Source organism: Macrobrachium nipponense, chromosome 5 (genome assembly GCF_015104395.2).
Source record: "Macrobrachium nipponense isolate FS-2020 chromosome 5, ASM1510439v2, whole genome shotgun sequence".
Taxonomy (NCBI): Eukaryota; Metazoa; Arthropoda; class Malacostraca; order Decapoda; family Palaemonidae; genus Macrobrachium; species Macrobrachium nipponense.
The window spans coordinates 54,068,115-54,087,923 of record NC_061107.1 but is presented as its reverse complement, the minus strand read 5'-3'; the positions used below and the strand labels follow the sequence as shown (position 1 = coordinate 54,087,923).

At 41.2% G+C, this 19,809-nt stretch overlaps 1 protein-coding gene across 1 annotated transcript in view; it reads right to left on the bottom strand.

Annotated features, from left to right (window-relative positions):
- The window catches only part of LOC135215332 (tubulin gamma-1 chain), a gene marked incomplete in the record, with an annotated part of 244,554 nt that overhangs the window by 57,407 nt on the left and 167,338 nt on the right, over nucleotides 1-19,809 (bottom strand). The window contains 1 exon segment of the mRNA XM_064249891.1: nucleotides 11,132-11,263. Within this exon segment, the coding sequence (XP_064105961.1) occupies nucleotides 11,132-11,263 (132 nt within the window).

Sequence of the window (19,809 nt, the reverse complement as noted above, 5' to 3'; positions counted from 1 at the left end):
CAAGTTCTTTCAAAATTCCCAATTAAAGAACAATTATCTACAAGAAATTAGTCAAGTCAATTTAAAAGGTAAAGAACTGAAATTTATCCTAGCTATCAAGACAAGATAGAATAGCACTCATACTGCAATGATTTCTAAATTTATTGATGTGAAAACTTGCACCCAATCCTTTGAGAGTGCAGAATTGCCGAGGTAACTTTTGATGGGGAAAGGAGGACCTAAGAAGCCCTGGTAAATGTACTTCGTCCCTTTGAAATTGTTATTAAAGGACTCTCCTCTGATAATGCTTCTTGATGAAGGTAGGAAATTCTATGGCCTTCATTTAAAAGAAAATTGGATGGTCAAAGCGCACAGGTAGCTATAGATTTAAAGAAAACACTGACTGAGTGAGAGATACTTTTCCCATAGGCTAACAAATGTAATTAGATTGATAAGTTGTCCTGCAGATGTTGAAGTCCTAAAAAGAAATGATCCCAAGGAAATGTTTTTGTTACCAAATAATAACAAAACCTAAAGAAAATGACTGGAGTTACGTTTAACAGGCTTTTCTCATCTGATGGAGAGGCAGAGACAGAAAAAGAAGAAAACACTGCTTAAACTTAAACATTAGAAACAGAATCAACCAGGGGCAGATTTGGTGTGTGAGGTCCTAGGCCTGTGACATTAGGGTTCTCATTTATTGGCAAGCAAAGATGGCCATTACAGTTGGGGGGAGGGTAGGTTTCCGGGATCTATTTTCTAATTGAGCACCCTAAATGGCTGTTGGCAAGACATGGGGCTGCCATGCCATGCAATACTTTATGTTGTTCATCTCATGGGTACAAATCATATTGGTAAACATACCCTGGAGTTTGCAGTTTGGATTCCGCTAATCTGCACACACACGGATATTGCTTGAGTCTGATGTACGCAATCATATACGGAGTTACCAACTTTTTCAGGCAAATATCCTGTTTTATTTTACTTTATCAAATTGGTAATTAATAAAAATCTGCTGTAATGTTTAGGGATAAAAATGCAAAAATATGTAAATATCCAAAATTTATTCACTTTATGTATTCAACATTTTTTATCCATTCCCATGAAGAATAAAACTAAATTCTTAAATACATTATTTCACATATATTTATGAATTCATTTTTATTAATTCATTTTTATATAGTTTTAATTATCCTTACTATTTTATTTTTATTTTGTAGAGGTGCAGGGCCCTCATAAGTGCAGGGCCCTAGGCCATGGTCTGCTCGCTCCCCTAAACCCGCTACTGGAATCAAAAGCAGGCTATCCAATGCTCCAGAGGTAGTATATAAGTGACTAGTAAAAACAGGAGAATCAATCTTCCCTTCTTGATTTGTGTAAAGAAATTAACCTATTCAAGGCAACAGGAAAACGACCTGAAAGCTTAGAAAAGCTTTACTGAAGTTTAATAACAATTAGAGCATCCAGTGTAGAATGTGAAAGTTTTTTTTTCCTCTGGAGGGGACTTTCTATCCAAAATTCATTCCCGATTGTCAGCAAACAATTTAGAAGTTTATGTTTTTTTTTTTTTTAAACAAGAGAATTAAGCTCTCTTCCCCCTATCTCCACCCTCCCCCTCTTGATTTGGGTAAAGAAATAAAGCTATTTGAGGTAACAGGGAAACAACCTGAAAGCTTAGAAAAGCTTTACTCAGGTTTATTACCTATTAGAGCATCCAGTGTAAAATGGGAGTTTTTTCCTCAGAGGGGTACTTTCTTTCCAAAATTCATTCTCAATTGTCAGCAAAAACATTAAATGGTTTACGTTTTTTAAGATCATGCTTCTCTACTGAGAACTAGTCAATTTTGTTTATTATGATACATGTTTTTGTCTTTATAAAATTGTATTAATGTTATTAACCATAATGTCCTTAGTTTTTTGTGTACAACTATTTTAAATTATTTTGTTTCTCTGCATTATCCTTCATATAAAAATTAAATATAAAATGGGACTATAAACCGGTAAAACCGGTAACAAATACAGTGGTACCTCGACATATGAAAGGCTTAACTTACGAAAAACTCGAGATACGAAAGCAAATACGAAAATAGTTCAAGTTACGAAAGGTTGTAGCTGTAAAGTCCCAAGATTCGCCCGGACCACCGAGAACAATTTTAAAACTCGCACCCCACCAACTGAGTAAACTCGCCACCATCCTCCCGCTCTCCCATTGGTTCCTGATGCTAGTCACCCCATAAGATCCTACTCTCCTATTGGTCAGCATCTACCCCTTGTGCTCTATGTATTCTATTGGTAAAAGGATGCTGTACAGTAGTACCTCGAGATACGAAATTAATTCGTTCCAAGGCGCCCTTCATATCATGAGGTTTTCGTATCTTGGACCACATTTTACGTGCAAAATGGCTAATCCGTTCCAAGCCCTCCAAAAGCACCCCAGTAAATTATATTTCCAGGCTTACAACACGTTCTAGGGTTACGACGCCGATCCGACGGAAGAAATATGACTCCAAAAAGGCAAAATACTGTACATACTTGAGTAATATTCAACTGCATGTAATGTTCAACCCCATTTTTACTGCATATATTAGGACTTTAGCATATGTCCCTTAGCAATAAGCCTAGCCTATGTTAGCAGTTGCTACTGTAGCCTAGTCTATGATTCTGACATCTAAACCTAAGAAGCTAAAAGCTTAGAATATGCCAATAAAATGTATAAATAATCAGTATGTACTATTTTCAAATAATCATTAGTTAATCATTAACTATAATACACAAACAAACAAACAAAAAACCTTCCAATCGATTGTTTACATTCAGCTCTTATGAGTACCGAACGAACGCCAAGCAATCAATTTTCCTAGGACACAGTAAGCCATAAATTTTCATTAGTATCTCTCTTCAACTAATGAAACTACCAAACAGTATAATAACCATTCATTTCTATTCTTTATTCTATCTTTACCTAATGTTTTTTTTTTTTTTATTAAATGTATTGCATGAATAAGTTTTTCAATTTACAGCATCCTTTTACCAATAAAATACTTAAAGCACAAGGGGTAGATGCTGACCAATAGGAGAGCAGGATCTTATGGGGTGACTAGCATCAGGAACCAATGGGAGAGCGGGAGGATGGTGGCGAGTTTACTCAGTTGGCGGCGCGGGAGTTTTAAAATTGTTCTCGGTGGTCCGGGCGAATCTCGGGACTTTACAGCAACAACCTTTCGTAACTTGAGCAATTTTCGTATGTAGAGCTGTAAAATTTTTCGTATTTGCTTTCGTATCTCGAGTTTTTCATAAGTTGAGGCTTTTTGTATATTGAGGTACCACTGTATATTGAAAAACTTATTCATGGAATACATTTAATAAAAAAAAAAATAGGTAAAGATAGAATAACAAATAGAAATGAATGGTTATTATACTGTTTGGTAGTTTCAGCAGTTGAAGAGAGATAATGAAAATTTATGGCTTACTGTGTGGTAGGAAAAGTGATTGCTTGGTGATCGTTCAGTACTTGTAAGTGATGGATGTAAACAGAAGTTTGGAAGCTTTTTTTGTTTTGTTTGATTGTTTATTATAGTTAATGGTTACTTAATAATTATTTGAAATGAGTACATGCAATACATTTAATAAAAAAAAATTGTGAATTAGATATCATAAAATATAAAATAAATCAGACTGCTATCATCGAAGCCAACAAATACATATTTTCTAGAATTCTTCTTCTGTTTTAATATTACGTTACGTATATGTTTCATTATAGCTGTCAGTAACTAGGTATCCCTATCTCCATTAGGTAAAGATAGAATGAAGAATAGAAATGAATGGTTATTATACTGTTTGGTAGTTTCATTAGTTGAAGAGAGATACTAATATAAAATTTATGGCTTACTGTGTGCAAAGAAAAGTGATTGCTTGGCGATCGTTCGGTACTTGTAAGAGCTGAATGTAAACAAACGTTTTTTTATACAGTTAATAATCAATTAATAATTATTTGAAATGAGTACATACTGATTATTTATACATTTTATTGACATATTCTAAGCTTTTAGCTTCTTAGGTTTAGATGTCAGAATCATAGACTAGTAGCAACCGCTAACATAGGCTAGGCTTATTGCTAAGGGACATATGCTAAAGTCCTAATATATGCAGTAAAAATGGGGTTGAACATTACATGCAGTTGAATATTACTCAAGTATGTACAGTATTTTGCCTTTTTGGAGTCATATATCTTCCGTCGGATCGGCGTCGCAACCCTAGAACATGTGTTGTAAGCCTGGAAATATAATTTACTGGGGTGTTTTTGTAGGGCTTGGAACGGATTAGGCCTTTTACATGTAAAATGCGGTTCAAGATACGAAAAACTCATGATACGAAGGCCGCCTCAAAACGGATTAATTTTGTATCTCGAGGTACCACTGTATATCACTTTCGGTAATTTATCAGTATAATGAATATATCGGTTAACATTCGAACTAGGGTTCGAATGTTAACCGATATATTCATTATACTGATAAATTACCCATTCTCGCAGGCGGGATCAGATTCAAGACAAGACTCCTCCTCATTCTATAGATCTACAGGCCCCCAAGAAGGCCCTCAGTCCTGAACAAGCCTACACTCACATGGCCCAGAGGTTGAGAATACAGATCATCAAGAATTTATGACCACAGATGCTGAGGTCATTGAGCTTATATGTGTGGGTATAACAACCTAGTTGAAGAAACTGACTACCTAATCGGATCACATTTCAGGCACTGAAACATTTCTAGGACCTAAGAAAGAGGCTAACTCTTCCTTGGGATTATCATGCTCTAAGCATGTTGATTTCATTCTTAGCCAAGGGAAATCTCTCATCTCCAGGAGGGATAATTCATTCCATTCCAGTAGATGCTTTAAGCTACTTCCTTCACCATTACCTCGATAGACGCTTTTATGCAACCTCCAAGATTTCATTACACCCTAAACAAGTTAATCCAGACTTGGTTCATTTAGGCACAGGCATTAACTTTAAGACCAAATTAAAGCAGAGTCCACCCCTCACTCATGAGGTGATTGCCTTGGAATCAATCACTTTGTCAGCTTTCCAGGTTGCCTCTTGGCTTGAATTATAGGCAACAAGTTGCTCAGATGTGTACTACCTCAGTGAGCAACAATGAAGAGTGACGCTACCTTTAGGTTATTGCAATCTGGTGGTAAGACCATTTCTTACAAGGCTCACTTAACAGCTGTGTGGGTTAACTTGCTACTTAAAAGAAGAGATACTCTTCTTCCTAAGGTTTCGAAATTCATCAGTACGGAATCCATTCTTGCTTTATGGAATGGGGATATCTTAACCTCTACATCTATCTTCTCTAAGGATCAGCTTGACTCTGCAACTGACAGGCATAGAACAGACAATAATGATTGTCTCATACATCAAGCTGTCATGAAATCATGCTGGTAATTCCAAACCCAGACCTGAATCTAGTAGTTTTTACCGTATATACTCCCACATCATGCAACTTTTGAACACCTAATTTTGGAGATAATTTTAAGGAGGTCGCATCATACAGGATATATAAAATTAGTGTATGTAATATTCACATACTAGTATCATTTGATAAAATACAAGCATAATGCATATGCATCTTTTCCATGGATCTTTTAAAATGTTATGCTTTACTTCATGGCATCCAATAACATTGTATGCATTTTTATATTACTATTGCAGTATTATAAAATGCCCAAATAGCAATCAATGTTTTGGTTTGGAATTCAGCTAAGGAAAATTGCAAAGTACAATGTTTTGGTTTGGAAATCAGCTAAGGACGATTGCAAAGTAAGTTCATTTTGCTGTACTGAAGTCAAATCAGGCAATTTTCTTGCTTCTATTTAGCGTAAATGAAGCTCAAGATACTTTATTGATATGGGATAAGGTTATTCTGTTATACGAAGTGTTTTCAAGTCAAAATATCACTTGAATTCATATCGTTGTGAGCAAAATTTAGTTATTTTTTAGTTATGTTTATTGCATAAAAAAATCAACAGATTGCATTCGATATTTTTACTGGATTTCATCAGAATGCTACAAGCTTTACGTATTCATCTTTTATCGGAGTGAACACAAATAGTTTTGATTAAAACACATTTCTCTCAAATTCTGTTTACGGTCGAGTTTGATGGTGCTATACTGAAGTTTCCATGTTGCCAATGAACGATAATAGTCGTTAGCAGATGAACATTCTTTCCTCAGATTCCGCTACAACTAGCAGCTTAAATTTAGCAGTATACGCCCTTGCCGATCTTTTCTCCATAGCAAATGAGGATATACTAATGTAAAAATATATCAGTCCTATTCTATTTAACGTCATTTGTAACATAACTATGGTAATTTTTTACTATCGTACAATGGTTGAAATGTAAGCAAACCGCTCTATTAATCAGATTCGGTTGTTCATGGCAAATCAGCTGTTTCTGGCTGTATGCATTTACACAAGTATAACATTACTGACAATATTTTTAGCTTTCTCTTTCACTCTTTTAAACTTAACTAGAAGATGGGATAGATAAAGAGATGGAGGATAAAGGGTTAGCCTAATTAGAAAATAGGATAGATAAACAGGAGGAAAGGAGGTTAACCTATTGTAGTTTAGTCCCAAAAATTGAACTCACATGTTACATAAGATACATTATCAAATTCTTTTAGGGTGAAAATTTGGGGGTCGCATATGCGAGATCGTGTGTTACACGAGTAGTATATACAGTAAATATCACCGAAGACAACTCAAAGTGCAGCAGTACCATGCAGACGTCATTAACCTTTGCCACCTCAATCCAAGAAGACCACTCAAATGTGGCCCTTTCAGCCCCATTCTTCCAGGTCCTGAAGAGAGAGCAGAGGTAAAACTAGAAGAGGTAGACGATATAGTGGGTTCCCCTCCCCACTCGCTGCCTTCAGTGGGGGGGTGCCTGGCAAGCCATTAGACAGCTTGGCAGCAGTACAGAGACCTAAGTAGTAGACATTCTACAGGTGGGATATATTGTATTACCCTTCAAGTTTCCTCCTCCCGTCTCTGAGCTTCCACTTAAACAAACAAGGTATGCTCCAGGATTGCTGAAGCTTCTAGCTGCCCAAGATTAAGTGAATAATATTATGCTAAAGGTGACTGTAGAGGTAGTTCAAGACCCATCTCTAGGTTTCTATAGTCACATATTTCTGGTTCCCAAAACAACATTCGATTGGGGACCGGTAATAGACCTGTAGTCTCAGCCTTTTCATCAGGTAGATTAGATTCAAAATAGAAACCCCAAACACAGTCCTTGTAGCTGTCAGGAAGGACGACTACATGCTGACGCTAAACCTGAAGGATGCATACTTCCAGATTACAATTCACCATTCATCCAAGAAGTTTCTTCATTTCAGCCTTGGAGAGAGAGTCTCAAAATTCAAAGTTCTTTACTTCAGCCTACAACAGCCCAATAGGTGTTTACAAGTGTTCACCCTAGTCTCAACTTGGCCTCATTCTCATGGGATATGCATCTTGAGATACCTCAACGACTGGTTAGCCCTCGCAAGTTCTCGGGCAAAGCTACTCCAAGACAGATTGTCTACTCTACTTTTTGGTGCAGCTTAGGCATCGTGATTAATCTGGAGAGGTCAAATCTTCTGCCCAGTCAAGAGGATCCTTTACCTGGGCATTATCATAGACATGACAATGACAAAGGTGTTTCCATCAGATCAACAAATAGACAAATTCAGGAGCATAGCCTAGTCCTTCCTGTCCAAACAGAGGTATCCAGCTTGTCAGTGGCAGGTCATCCTAGGTTACTTGTCATCCCTAGGAATGCTGGTTTCTCACAGTTGTCTTCACCTTCACTCTCTTCTATGGAGACTGAAGGAATTTTGGTCCCCTTCGAGGGGTTTCCCCATGCTTCTGGTTCTATCAAAAGAGGTAAGGCAAGTCTTTCCATAGTAGCTAGACAAGAACCTGACAATACGAGTGCCCCCTCACTTCCCCCTCCGGAAATCCTACTGTTCTCAGACTCTTCGTGCGAAGGTTGGGGAGAGCACTTGCAAGATCTAACATCAGGATTGTGGGGTCTCCAAGAGAAAAATCTTCATATCATCATCCTGGAGCTGAAGGCAGCCTTCCTAACACTAAAGGAATTTCAAGAAAGAGTGACAGGGCACTCAGTGGTCATCATGTCCAACAATACTACAATGGTAGCTTCTGTCAACATATGGAGGGGGTTAGTGTCTCATCAACCTCACAAGTTGACGGTACAGTTACACCTGTGGGCAGTTTCCCATTCAGTAGCTCTCTCAGCCATACATCCCAGACAAGAGGAACATTGTGGCAGACAAACTAAGCCGTTGGGGTCAGGTACTGGGGACAGAATGGTCACTTCATCAAGAGGTAGCAGAAAGGCTATTCCATCTATGGGGAAGGCCTATGGTACAGTATTTGCAGGGGATGCGTACCAGAACCCGCCCCCCCAAATAGCTAGAATCCACGAATATTTAGAACCAACCCCAATAAAAATACTTAAAACTGCCTATTTTTAAAATTCAAATTTTTTTTTTTTTTACAAAAAGTGCATTTAATCATGAAATTTATACAAAAATTCAGTAAATTGGGTATATTTCTCGAAACTGTGCATACGGGAATTTCCCACAAATAATGGGTTTATAAGGTCCATAGAGAAATCAAATATGCGAGTCTGTGAATCCGTAGTCTGCAAATAGCGGGGGGTCGACTGTAGTCCTTTTTGCAACATGGTTCAACAGAAAACAAGAGGTATTTCGGTCAGTTGTTCCAGCTCCCTGGGATGTGACACAGGATGCCCTTCAACATCCCTGGGACAACCTGATAGCATACAGCTTTCCCCCCTTTTGCCTAATCCATCAAGTGATCAACGGAGATTATCTCCCAGAACCTCAGGATGACCCTAGTGGCTCCCTTTTGGCCACATGCTGAATGGTTTCCACATCTTCTAACCTTGTTGATCAAAGTTCCAAGAGAGATTCCCCATGGCACAACCTACTTTGCCAACCACACAAGAGGTTTCACCTAGTATCAGTAGGCCACTATCTCTTCAAGGCTGGAGACTATCAAGTATCTCTTGGTCAGGTTACCTCAGATGATCATCTACAGCCATGTATGGAAAATGGGCAGTCTACTGTGATTAAACATTCAACAGGATTTCTCTCCTGTCAGAACTTCTATTCAACATACCTCCAAATCGAGACCTGACCATGGTGCTCAGCCGTATTAGTCCCTTCATATGAACACTTGCAAGGCTCAACAGACAGGAATTTAACCCTTGACAGTTTTCTTACTGGCCTTGGCTTCTTCAGAGAGGGTGAACCAAATGGACTCGTTTTATACTATACATACGCGGAGATGGAGTTCCATGCCTTCAAAATTTGTCCCGGAATTTATAGCTAAGACTCAAAATCACTCTATTCATGATGACAGATTTGAGTCTTTCTCGATCCCCTCTACCCGGGATTTTGTTGGTGATGACTCAAACAAATTGTCGTTATGCCATATAAGGGAACTGCATGACTATCTAAAAAGGATTTGGCATCTCAGACCTGATAGCTGAAGACTTTTTGTTAGCACAGGCAGGAACAAGACGGACGTGTCCAAGAATATTATCTCCATTTGATTATCTGAACTGATCAGACAAGCTTACACCTCTGCTTCACATTCAGATGCCAACACAGTGCATATGCAAGAGCACTGATGTTAGGGGTCTAGGCCCTACCATCACTTTCAAGAATTTTTCGGTTCACAGGATTTTGAAGGCAGGTACCAGGCTTTGTCAAAACACCTTTACCTCCTTCTATCTGTGGGACGCTGCCCACAGGTCCTTTGACACTTTTTCCTTATGGTCCACTGGTAGCTGCTCAGAGAGTTGTGTAGCTCATGCAGTGCCTCTGGCAGGACAGTTTAGTATCTTACCTTTGATGTTGGAATGAAAGTGAGAAAGAATGAGGTGACTGGCCTTCCTGTCTCTTTCTTCTTCTTCTCTGCTGGCAGGCAGTAGAGAGAACAATTTCATCATATGCTGAAACTGATTAGATGCAGGTGAGCAAGCAACCATTCTTTATTGAAAGCAAGTCCCATTCCTCTCTTTTCCAAGGAGAAAGGGGAAATGGCAACGAACAAAATTAGTGGCTAATATAAGTTTTGTTGTCTCCAACTGTTCTTTACCATCAACAAGACACAATCCATTAGCCCAGATGTCTAGTTGTTCAGTAACCTATGCTCAACGGATCAGAGGCTTTTGACTCCTTCCTATGGTCAGGAAGTGAGCCCAGGTGGTCCCAACCTCCAGTCACTTCTAAGACTTTTTTATCCTCCCTCCAAGAGTAAGTCATCCTTACATTAAGACCAATGTTTGTTCTGTACATGAACAAATGACCAATTTTAAATCAATCTGTATATTTCATAAATAACAGCTTAACATATATGGATCACCTACTCTCCTACTAGCTGATGACTGTTGCCACCAATTCCCTGTTGCCACCAATTCCTTGTACGATTTCTAACCGGACTCCAGGTAGTGCCACTATTTGCAACTCTTTATAAAACTCAGTGCCACTATTTGCAACTCTTTATAAAATTCATCTTTTATTTCTCTAAAGTTCATTCATTGGTGCATTGCAGTTTTAACTCTATTTCACTGTTTTTATTTAAATCTAGCCTGCAGTCATCTACTGCTCACTGATCTCAGTCAATCAGTGCCTTTTCATGCTTACTCCTTCTCTACTGATTCAAATTGCAATTTCTGAATACTATACATATACAAATGAACCCCCTCCAATCTCTCACTTCCCATGATTAAGAAAAGAAGATGTCCACTACATATCCCTCTGATTCATTTCCTATCAGTTCTATCATTCCAACTTGAGTCATGGTTCTTAAATTCATATTTTCTTACCACCATGTGCAGACTAAGGGCCATTTCTAAACTGTGCCTATCAATTAACATGACAGAACCCATAAAGGATTCACTGGGTAAATACACTAAGTACACATTAAAGCAAAACAATTAAATGAACAAACCATTTTTGCTTAACCTGACATACCATCAAAACAACTTTTGGTAATTTCAAATATCAAGAACCAAAAACTGACAAACAGACCCTAAATATCAACATTACCTGAATAATATTAAGAATGGAGATGTAACAGTGCTGTGCATTTCTGTCAACTGGAGTTGACACCATCATATTCTTAGGCTGCAAGAGGCGTCTCATCACATCTAACACTGTTGTTTTCCTGACAGATGCAACCTAAAAAGAAAAGTAATTTCTGAAAACATAACTTTCAAAGCTTTAGAACGTACAAAATAATCAACCTCTATAAGAAAACATCAGTCGCCATACTACGTCAAACAGTCCAAGTATGGACAAGCAAGACCCCCACATTTGTATGTGTCTATATTCAATAATTATGTACAAAATCTTACAAATATATCTTATAAGCATAAAAATCATTGCTAGGATACTTTTTTATTTTATTCAATTACAGGCAGTCCCCGGCTTATGATGGGGTTTCCGTTCTTGAGACACATCAAAAGCCGAAACTCGTTGTAAGCCAGAAAATCGTCAAAAATCCTAAACAAAAACCTTCCTTTTAATGCTTTGGGTGTATTATAAATCTATGTAAAGTGTATTTTTATTGCATTATTCATAAAAAATATTTTCAATATTGATTATTTTGCATTTTTGGAATCATATTTCTTCCACCAGATTGGCACCGTAAGCGTTGTAACCCTAGAAATAATTTCTGATGAATAAAATTGAAAAGCATCATAACCTTGGAATGTCATAAGCCAGGGACTGCCATTAAAAGACAACAGTTTTTATCTGCTATGGCAAATATTTACTTCTAAATCACAGTTTTAAAATGAGATCAATATACAGGTTTTAGACTAAGAAAAACCTCTTTTTGGTAGTTGCTGTCGAGTCCTCAAGGAGTGCCCTTTCCATGGTCTATCCAGAGCTCGATGGTGACCAGACTAATGTCAAAGAATTATCTTAACTGGTCTTATGGCTGGGTATGTGTCGTAATGATAAACATTATAACGTGATAGAGTATTTCTGGGCTCAGCTTGTGTCGCTTGCGCGAAATATCCTTTAATCTATTATTTCTAGGGTAAATGTACTAACACATACCAGAGAATAAATAAAATAAAGAAAAAGGTATTGAATGCCTAGCCACTGAAAAGTTTGACTCTGGAGTGAGTCTTGATTTGGATCTGTTTATCTTGAATCCTAGATATTATAGGAATTGGATCACTTTCAGTGTGGCCTTGTTGCATTCTTCGACTGATGGGGCCCAGATCAACCAATCGTCGAGATACGCTACTACCATAATCCCTTGAGCTCTGAGCTGTTGCACTACTACTTCCGCTAGCTTCGTGAACACCCTGGGTGCCACGTTGAGCCGAACGGGACTACCTTGAAGGAGAACGTCTGATCTCCTATCTTGAATCCCAGATACGGACGGAAGTGTCTTGCAATAGGGATATGATAGTAGGCGTCTGTAAGATCGATAGAGGTGGTGACGGCCCCCACGGGGAAGTAAGGTCCGCACCTGTGAGATCGTGAGCATCTTGAACTTGTCGCAGCGGATGGCTAAGTTTAAGCGGGACAAGTCTAAGATTACCCTTCTTTTGTTTGAGCCTTTCTTTGGAACGCTGAACAAGCGACCTTGAAATTTTAACCTTTTGACTTTGACTATAGCTCCTTTCTGAAGGAGGTCCTCTGCGTACTCTGTCAATTCCTTGGAAGGAAGTTGACGGAAAGGTCTGGCTGGAGGTGGTTCGTCAACCAGCTCCAACCCAGCCCTTTTGACACTATGCTCTGAGCCCACTGGCTGAAGTTCCACCGGTGGCGAAAGTGAAACAGACTCCCTCCTACCTGAAGTTCTTCATTGGTTCTGGTAACCCCCTCGACCTCCTCTGAAGTGCTTTCCCCTATTGAAGGGGCCTCCCGATCCTCTCCCACGAAAGGACCGCTTACCTCTGCCTCCCTTGTTCGAGCGGTCATACTTCTGAGAAGCTTGACTCTCGAAGGCTTGATTGTAAGCTGGAGAGATGGCGTATGAGGTGGAGGGCTGAGGCTGAGGGGATATCACATAAATAGGCTGTGATTGACCTTTAGACGTGGAGGGCTGGGCTGTCTGCACTAACGGCACTGTAGGAACTTGTTGAGGGAAGCGCGGTTGCTTCTTTTGGTAAGGCTCGGGAAATGGAAACGTCTGGGTTTACCTTTGCCCCTTACCTGACCTTTTGGTGTCAGGATCTTGCCTTTTCTCTAGCCGGTAAGACCCCAACGGTCCTTAAGGCTTCTGGTTCAACCCTCGTAGCCTCTGCCTGGACTTCCTTTACCATAGCCTCTGGGAAGAGATCTGCGCCCCAGATGTTAGAAGAGAGTAACCTATTCGGTTCATGACGAATGGTTGCCTCTAGCAGGACATGCTTCCTACAATTCGTTCTGGCAGTGGCAAACTCGAACATATCTGACTGCACCGTTTGAGTCAGGGCTTTGGTCATAAGCTTAAAAATTGGTTCTGAACCATAAGCCATGGTTGCTACTCAGACATAGCCATCAGGTTGATTGACCTGGCTAGTCGTGTTTTCGAGTCAAATTCCGCTTGAATAAGACTATCAGGGAGCCTGGGCAGCTTTTCACCAAAACTGCTCCATAGCACAGTCAGGTTTGAGTTTGCCAGCTGTGAAAGTATTAGGCAAGTCTTCCCACAATTCTCCAATTGAAGGGAGCAACGGAGATGTGGGGTCTGCTTCTTTTAACTGAGGCATGGGTTCCCCTTTCTGAGCTGCTGAGATGGTCGACCTAGCTATCTTGGTTAGGAAAGGGAGCGGGGTACTCTCGTCCATCGTGAAAATGGTAAAGGGACTTTTTGAATGGTTGGATCTTGGTGTTCGAACAGTCCATGTCCTCTAAACATCTGAGCCATTCTCGCTGAGCCTGGTCTCGAGGAATAGAGGACTGTCTCCTTTGGTACCCTGTCATCCCTAACCATAGCCGAAGGCGTGAGCCTAGCGTAGCCTATGAAGGGAGGCTGTAGGCCTTCCGGGTAGAACTCGAAGTCCTCTATTCTTCGAGTTCCAAACTCCGGTATGGAGATGAGACCATCTTGGAAGGGGGCGTATGATGCTACTCTCCAAGGATTGTTCATGGAGAAAGCGGGCAGCGAGTCATGCGGGGGGAAGCTGAGATCCGCTAGTGTTGGAGGTTGAGGAGAGGCAAGAGGGGCTTCTCTTAGACCGGCTATAATAGTGTCCTGAGGAGTGATCCTGTCCGACAGGCGGGGATATCATATGTTCCATACTCGTCTTAAGGGAGCCCACTAGGTCGCCCACCTGTTGTAACAGGCCAGCATTGGGTGTCCAAAGCCGGAGCTGCTGCGGAGGTGGAGGGGAGACTCTGAATAGGCACCAAAGGTAGTGGAACTGGTGATACTGCCGGGGTGCGGGATTTCTCCTTAGGTTTACTCTTTGAGGACTTTGAGCCGGAGCTAGACCCTTTAGACCTGTCTGGGCCGGGATTACGAGCCGGAGACTTGCGCGAGGAAGAAGACGAGGACGTCTTCTTCGAAGACGATGACGTCTTAGTCAAGGTCATATGTTTGGACTTGATCTTAGGTCTAAACCGAAGCCTCTGGAGGAGTATATAACTCATCACCCGTAAAGCCTTGGAAGGATGGAGAGGTTGCAGGGTAGAAGAAACAGTCACTCCCAAGGGAGACCCTTGGGTACCTGCATTACTTACCTCGGCCAACAGGTCGTCTATACCTACCATAGGTTCAACATTTATATCCAGGGTTGCGAACATCCGTGGAGATATCCTGGTCTTGTTCTGTTAAGGAGGCCGCCAGTTGTTGTTGGATAAAGGCAATAGAGGGGTCCGCCTCTACCGGGTCGACGTACCCAGTCGCCTTGCCTCCGGGAAAGATTAACAGAGCTAATCGCTTCTCCAGTATGTAGGGCTGACCCTTGGCGGCGTTCTTGCAAAACCTCCGACCCAGGCCCGCAGGGTAGCCAATGCCGTATCTCTTACTGCCGGAGCCTGTAAGAGAGGGTATATTTTAGATTTAAGAATCACTTAAAACTAAAACTTAGAATATAACTTAAACTAGATGCCTTAAGTTAAAGTAAATAACGTAAACTTAAGTACTAGAAGAAGCGGAGCAGCATGCGGAGATGGAATACTTACGCCTTCAAAAGTGGCTGGCCACCAGATCGTAACATATGGTACACGTCTCATGGTACCAGACCTGGATGTCCCGTGCGGAGTCGCGCATGGGAGCATGGGACCGGCAAACTTTCGTGTCCACAGGGGTCCTGAAGTGTAGCGGAACATCCCGGATGCTCACAGTTGGTGGCCTGTAAGTGGGAAGACACATGAGTATCTAAAGGGGGGAAACACTTACAGACTAAGGACAAAGAACTCCGTTACATGCCGGAGCTCGGAAAAAATTTGGGCATAACCCCTCCCTGCATTGCCTGAATAGGCTATAATCCCGGAGAGATCCGGTAAAATGAAAGGGAGGGGTAGGGATGGTTTAAGAAACTTAAGATAAACTTAAAGATAACTTAAACTACATGCAATGTCATGCAATGAACCGGACTAGGTCCAGTGAAGCGGGAGTGTAGTAACTCAGCAATACGGTACGGGTTAGTAAAGACCTACTGTATGCTCCGGTCCAACTACGGTGGACTATACCCTTCCGCTGGATACCAGGGCTCCGATAGGGAGGAGCTCTAGTAAGGAGGGAAGGGCGAGATGACATACAGACTCGAGCTAGCCCGGAGCGGCAAGGAAGTAACGGAGGGGGGGAAGGCCAGGGCCCCCCACAACGTACCACCCGGCCGAGCCGAGAAGCGGAGAGGTCGGAACCAGTCAGGGACTGTCGGACTCCCAGGTCCCTCCGGTGGAGGGGAGAGGGGGAGCCAGGCTCGGGCATGCGGGGCGAGCAAGGACAGACCGACCCACCCCCACCCGACTCTATGGGAGAGCGGGAGAGGGGGGAGGGGGAGGGGGACTGGCAGGCGTCTGGCTGACTCGTGATCACGTAGTGACCACGAGGCGGTAACTAAGATACGGTAACCAAGCCTAGGCCAACCAACTGATCAGAGAGAAGCTATCGGGAAGCAACCTGAACTGAAAAGCGGTAGCATATAGGCCCACATAGGTAAACCAACTGATCAGAGAGAAGCTATGTGGAAGCGACCGAACTGATCAACGGTTAGACTAGGCTCTACGAGCCAGGACCTAGGCTAAGCCAGACGCTAACTAACCTCACAGTGACAAAACATATAAATATATATAATAAAATGAAAGAAAGAAGGTAAAAAGCAGGAGAAAAAATCCAGGAGTGTGCGACTAGCCCGAAGGCGAGTCTACCACCTGCAAAGTAGTCAGGGGCCGATACTAAGAACCTGGACTAGGGTCTGGATTAGAAAAAGCCTACATAAGGTGAAATACATACATGTATGACAACCTGAGTAGACCTAACGAACGCGGATAATCAAAAAATAGAGCGCGTAAATAATAAGGGATGTTTCTAGGGTATGGGAGACCAAGAACGAACCCAACATGCGGCAGGACCATGCGCCATGCTTCCAGCCCCCGAGAACGTATTTGTACCTAAAAAAACGGGCAAATACTGCCTCGGGGACGGAAAAAAAACTCGCTAACCCGTTAAATACTGAGTATAAAAAAAACTAAAAAAAAAAAAAAAAAAAAAATAAAAAAAAAAAAAAGCTGCTGAAATAGCTGCACGCTCCATTATCGAAAATCCGAAGAAAGGGCACAAAAATCACAGAGAGAAAAATAACACGTGTGACTCGTGTGAGCTAACTGAAAAAGGATGGCCACCAGAGGCGCAGCAGTCGCAAGCATGGGATGGAGTAGTAGTAGTACGAGCTGCTCTCTCTGTGGGACGGCTCCCCTCTTGGAGGTTTTGTAGTGGGAGATTTCTATTGGCATTTGGCTCGTGGTAGTGGTCTCACTCGCCTAGTGTTCATACCGACACCCTCCTAGAGGGTGAGCGAGTCAGTTTATACTGACCTTTTTCTTTATTTTATTTATTCTCTGGTATGTGTTAGTACATTTACCCTAGAAATAATAGATTAAAGGATATTTCGCTGGCGACACGAGCCAATCGCCCAGAAATAGATTTTTCCTTACGTCAAAAATCCTTTAAATGGACTCAGGATAAGAGGGCACTTTCTATTATCTTCGGCGAATGCTAACACCCAGTTTTCCTACTATGTCAAAACCGCAAGAAAAAGTGGTTTTGCACATACCTACCATCATAGTTTACATACAAACAAAATCCAACCATGACACCATTCCTTTCTGTTGGTCAATGTAGGATGATGTCATACCCGAAACCCACGTCTTTTTGTCAGGGAAGTAGGAGGGCTTTGAGGATTCAACAATGACTACCAAAAATAGGTTTTTTATACATCAAAGCCTGTTTCTTTATAGTGCAGTCGCTCTTTTCCTCAAGAAGCTTTACAAAGAAGCTGACAGGTGACAAAAAGCTTTTAGATACTAAATTACCAACCCAAAAACATTTTCGGTCCAGGGTCAAGCCACTAGTTTCAAGGCCTATTTCTTTATTCCAAATACCTTTAGGTTTGGCAGTCAAGAACAAGAAACTAAGTGTGAACTTATGTTTTTAGGGTGATGCTTGGTATGGTTGCAGTATTGTCAAACCCTCCCCAGCTATAATCATCATACTTGCTTGTTGGGAAGACACATGGTTTGCTGCTGTAGTGCCTAGGAGTCAAGAATATCCATGCCACCTACCGATACACTTTGTAGCCAAATTTGTTAGAGCTTGTGGCAAGTGTTGCTAGTGTAGTAAAAAAAAATTGGACCTTCAGGGATGTCTGCTATGAACTCTAGGTTAACCTTAAATGCATGAACTGGGCATAATGTTATGTCTGTTAATTCTAGTTTACTTCGAATAGGAGACTTCCTTCTTAAAGGAGTCCCATTCTTGGCTTCTCCCATGGGTGCCTGAAGTTAGTGTCATTGATCCATCTGGATTCAGCAGGGTCTTTTCAGTGGCAATACCCCCTTCATATTCCATAGTAAGAACGTCTCCCCCGTGTAAAAATCCCTCTATTTCCTCTGCGGGTAGTTCCTCACTGGATGAGTGGTTTTTACGCTCGGCTGCCAATCCGGTGGTCCAAAGGAATTTATTTCTGGTGACAGAAGTTCATTTCTTGATATAGTGTGGTTCAGATCCCACAATAAGCTGTAGGTCCCGTTGCTAGATAACCAATTGGTTCCTAGCCACGTAAAAATATCTAATCCTTTGGGCCAGCCCTAGGAGAGCTGTTAATCAGCTCAGTGGTCTGGTAAAACTAAGATATACTTAGGTAACTTTTTTCCTCTGCGGGTTTAACCTGGGAGGTAGTGGGAACTGATTTTACTGGGTTTTTGCCCAAACATGAAACACCTGGGAGGTACAGTGGTACCTCAGGATACGAAATTAATCCGTTCCGATGCAGCCTTTGTAACCTGGTTTTTTGTATCTTGAACCGCATTTTACATGTAAATTGCCTAATTCATTCCAAGTCCTACAAAAACACCCCAGTAAATTTTATAATAAAGCTGAATTGACCAATAAACAATGAAATACCACAATTTGGACCATTCAATACCTAACATAACCTTTATTGTAGTACGTACCGGCAAATAAAGTGTACTAGTGTAGTACATGGTACAAGAAATACTTTACGTACGTGTACATAGGTAGTAAAATGTTGAACCTAACCTTACCTTTCAAGTGAGGAGATCCCCAAAAGTGGCGACAGAGGAGGAGGAACCTAACCTTACCTTTCAAGTGAGGCGATCCCCAAAAGTGGCGACAGAGGAGGAGGGCAAATGGCAGAAAACATGAACACTTAACTTTAATGGCAGAAAACATTAACACTTCTTGAATATCTCCATCTTCGTTCTCCATAAAAAGCATCCTCTTCTTTCCGTGAACTTCAGCAACATTCTTAGGACCCATGGCTAATAACGTAAGTAATTAAGTTCACACACAACACGATAAAGTAACTTACAGTACAACGAAAGCAAAATCACTAACACGAATTTATGTTAACAAACGAAATATGTATATGTGAAGGAACGAATTCCAGTTTACGATAACACTGCCGCAAAAAATGGCCAAGGAACGCCTTTACATAGAGGCATGATGCTGACCAATAGGAGAGCAGGATCTTATAGTGGTGACTAGCATCAGGAATCAATGGGTTAGTGGGAGGATGGTGGTGAGTCTACTCAGTTGGCGGCGCGCGAGTTTTAAAATTGTTCTCGGCGGTCTGGCGAATCTCGGGACTTTACAGCAACTGCCTGAGTCTGAGAGATGCAGGATTGAACTTGTCTTGATGGCGCGGCGCGGCGCGGCGGCCCGTGCTGCCACATCTTGAAGCACAAGAGGTCGCCCCCTCAACACCCACAACTTTGAACACCTCGTCTTCATGAAGGGGAGCCTTAGACCTTCAAGAAGCTGCTCTGATACTTAATAGAGTAAAAATACTTTATAAGGGTACAATTGTATCGTTGCATAGTATATTTACTCTATTAGGGTATTACACTAACAGAGAAAAAATATTTTTTTCCACTATTTTGTTTAAATCAATGTGTTATAATTTGTTTCAATAAAAAAGCTATTTATTTTGAGTTGTGCATTGGTTGCGCTTACAGTAAAAGTAACGGTAGTTTAGGTGATATAGCGGGTTCAAAAAGTTGTCGAAGTAGCGGTAGTGCCAACCACCTCTCAA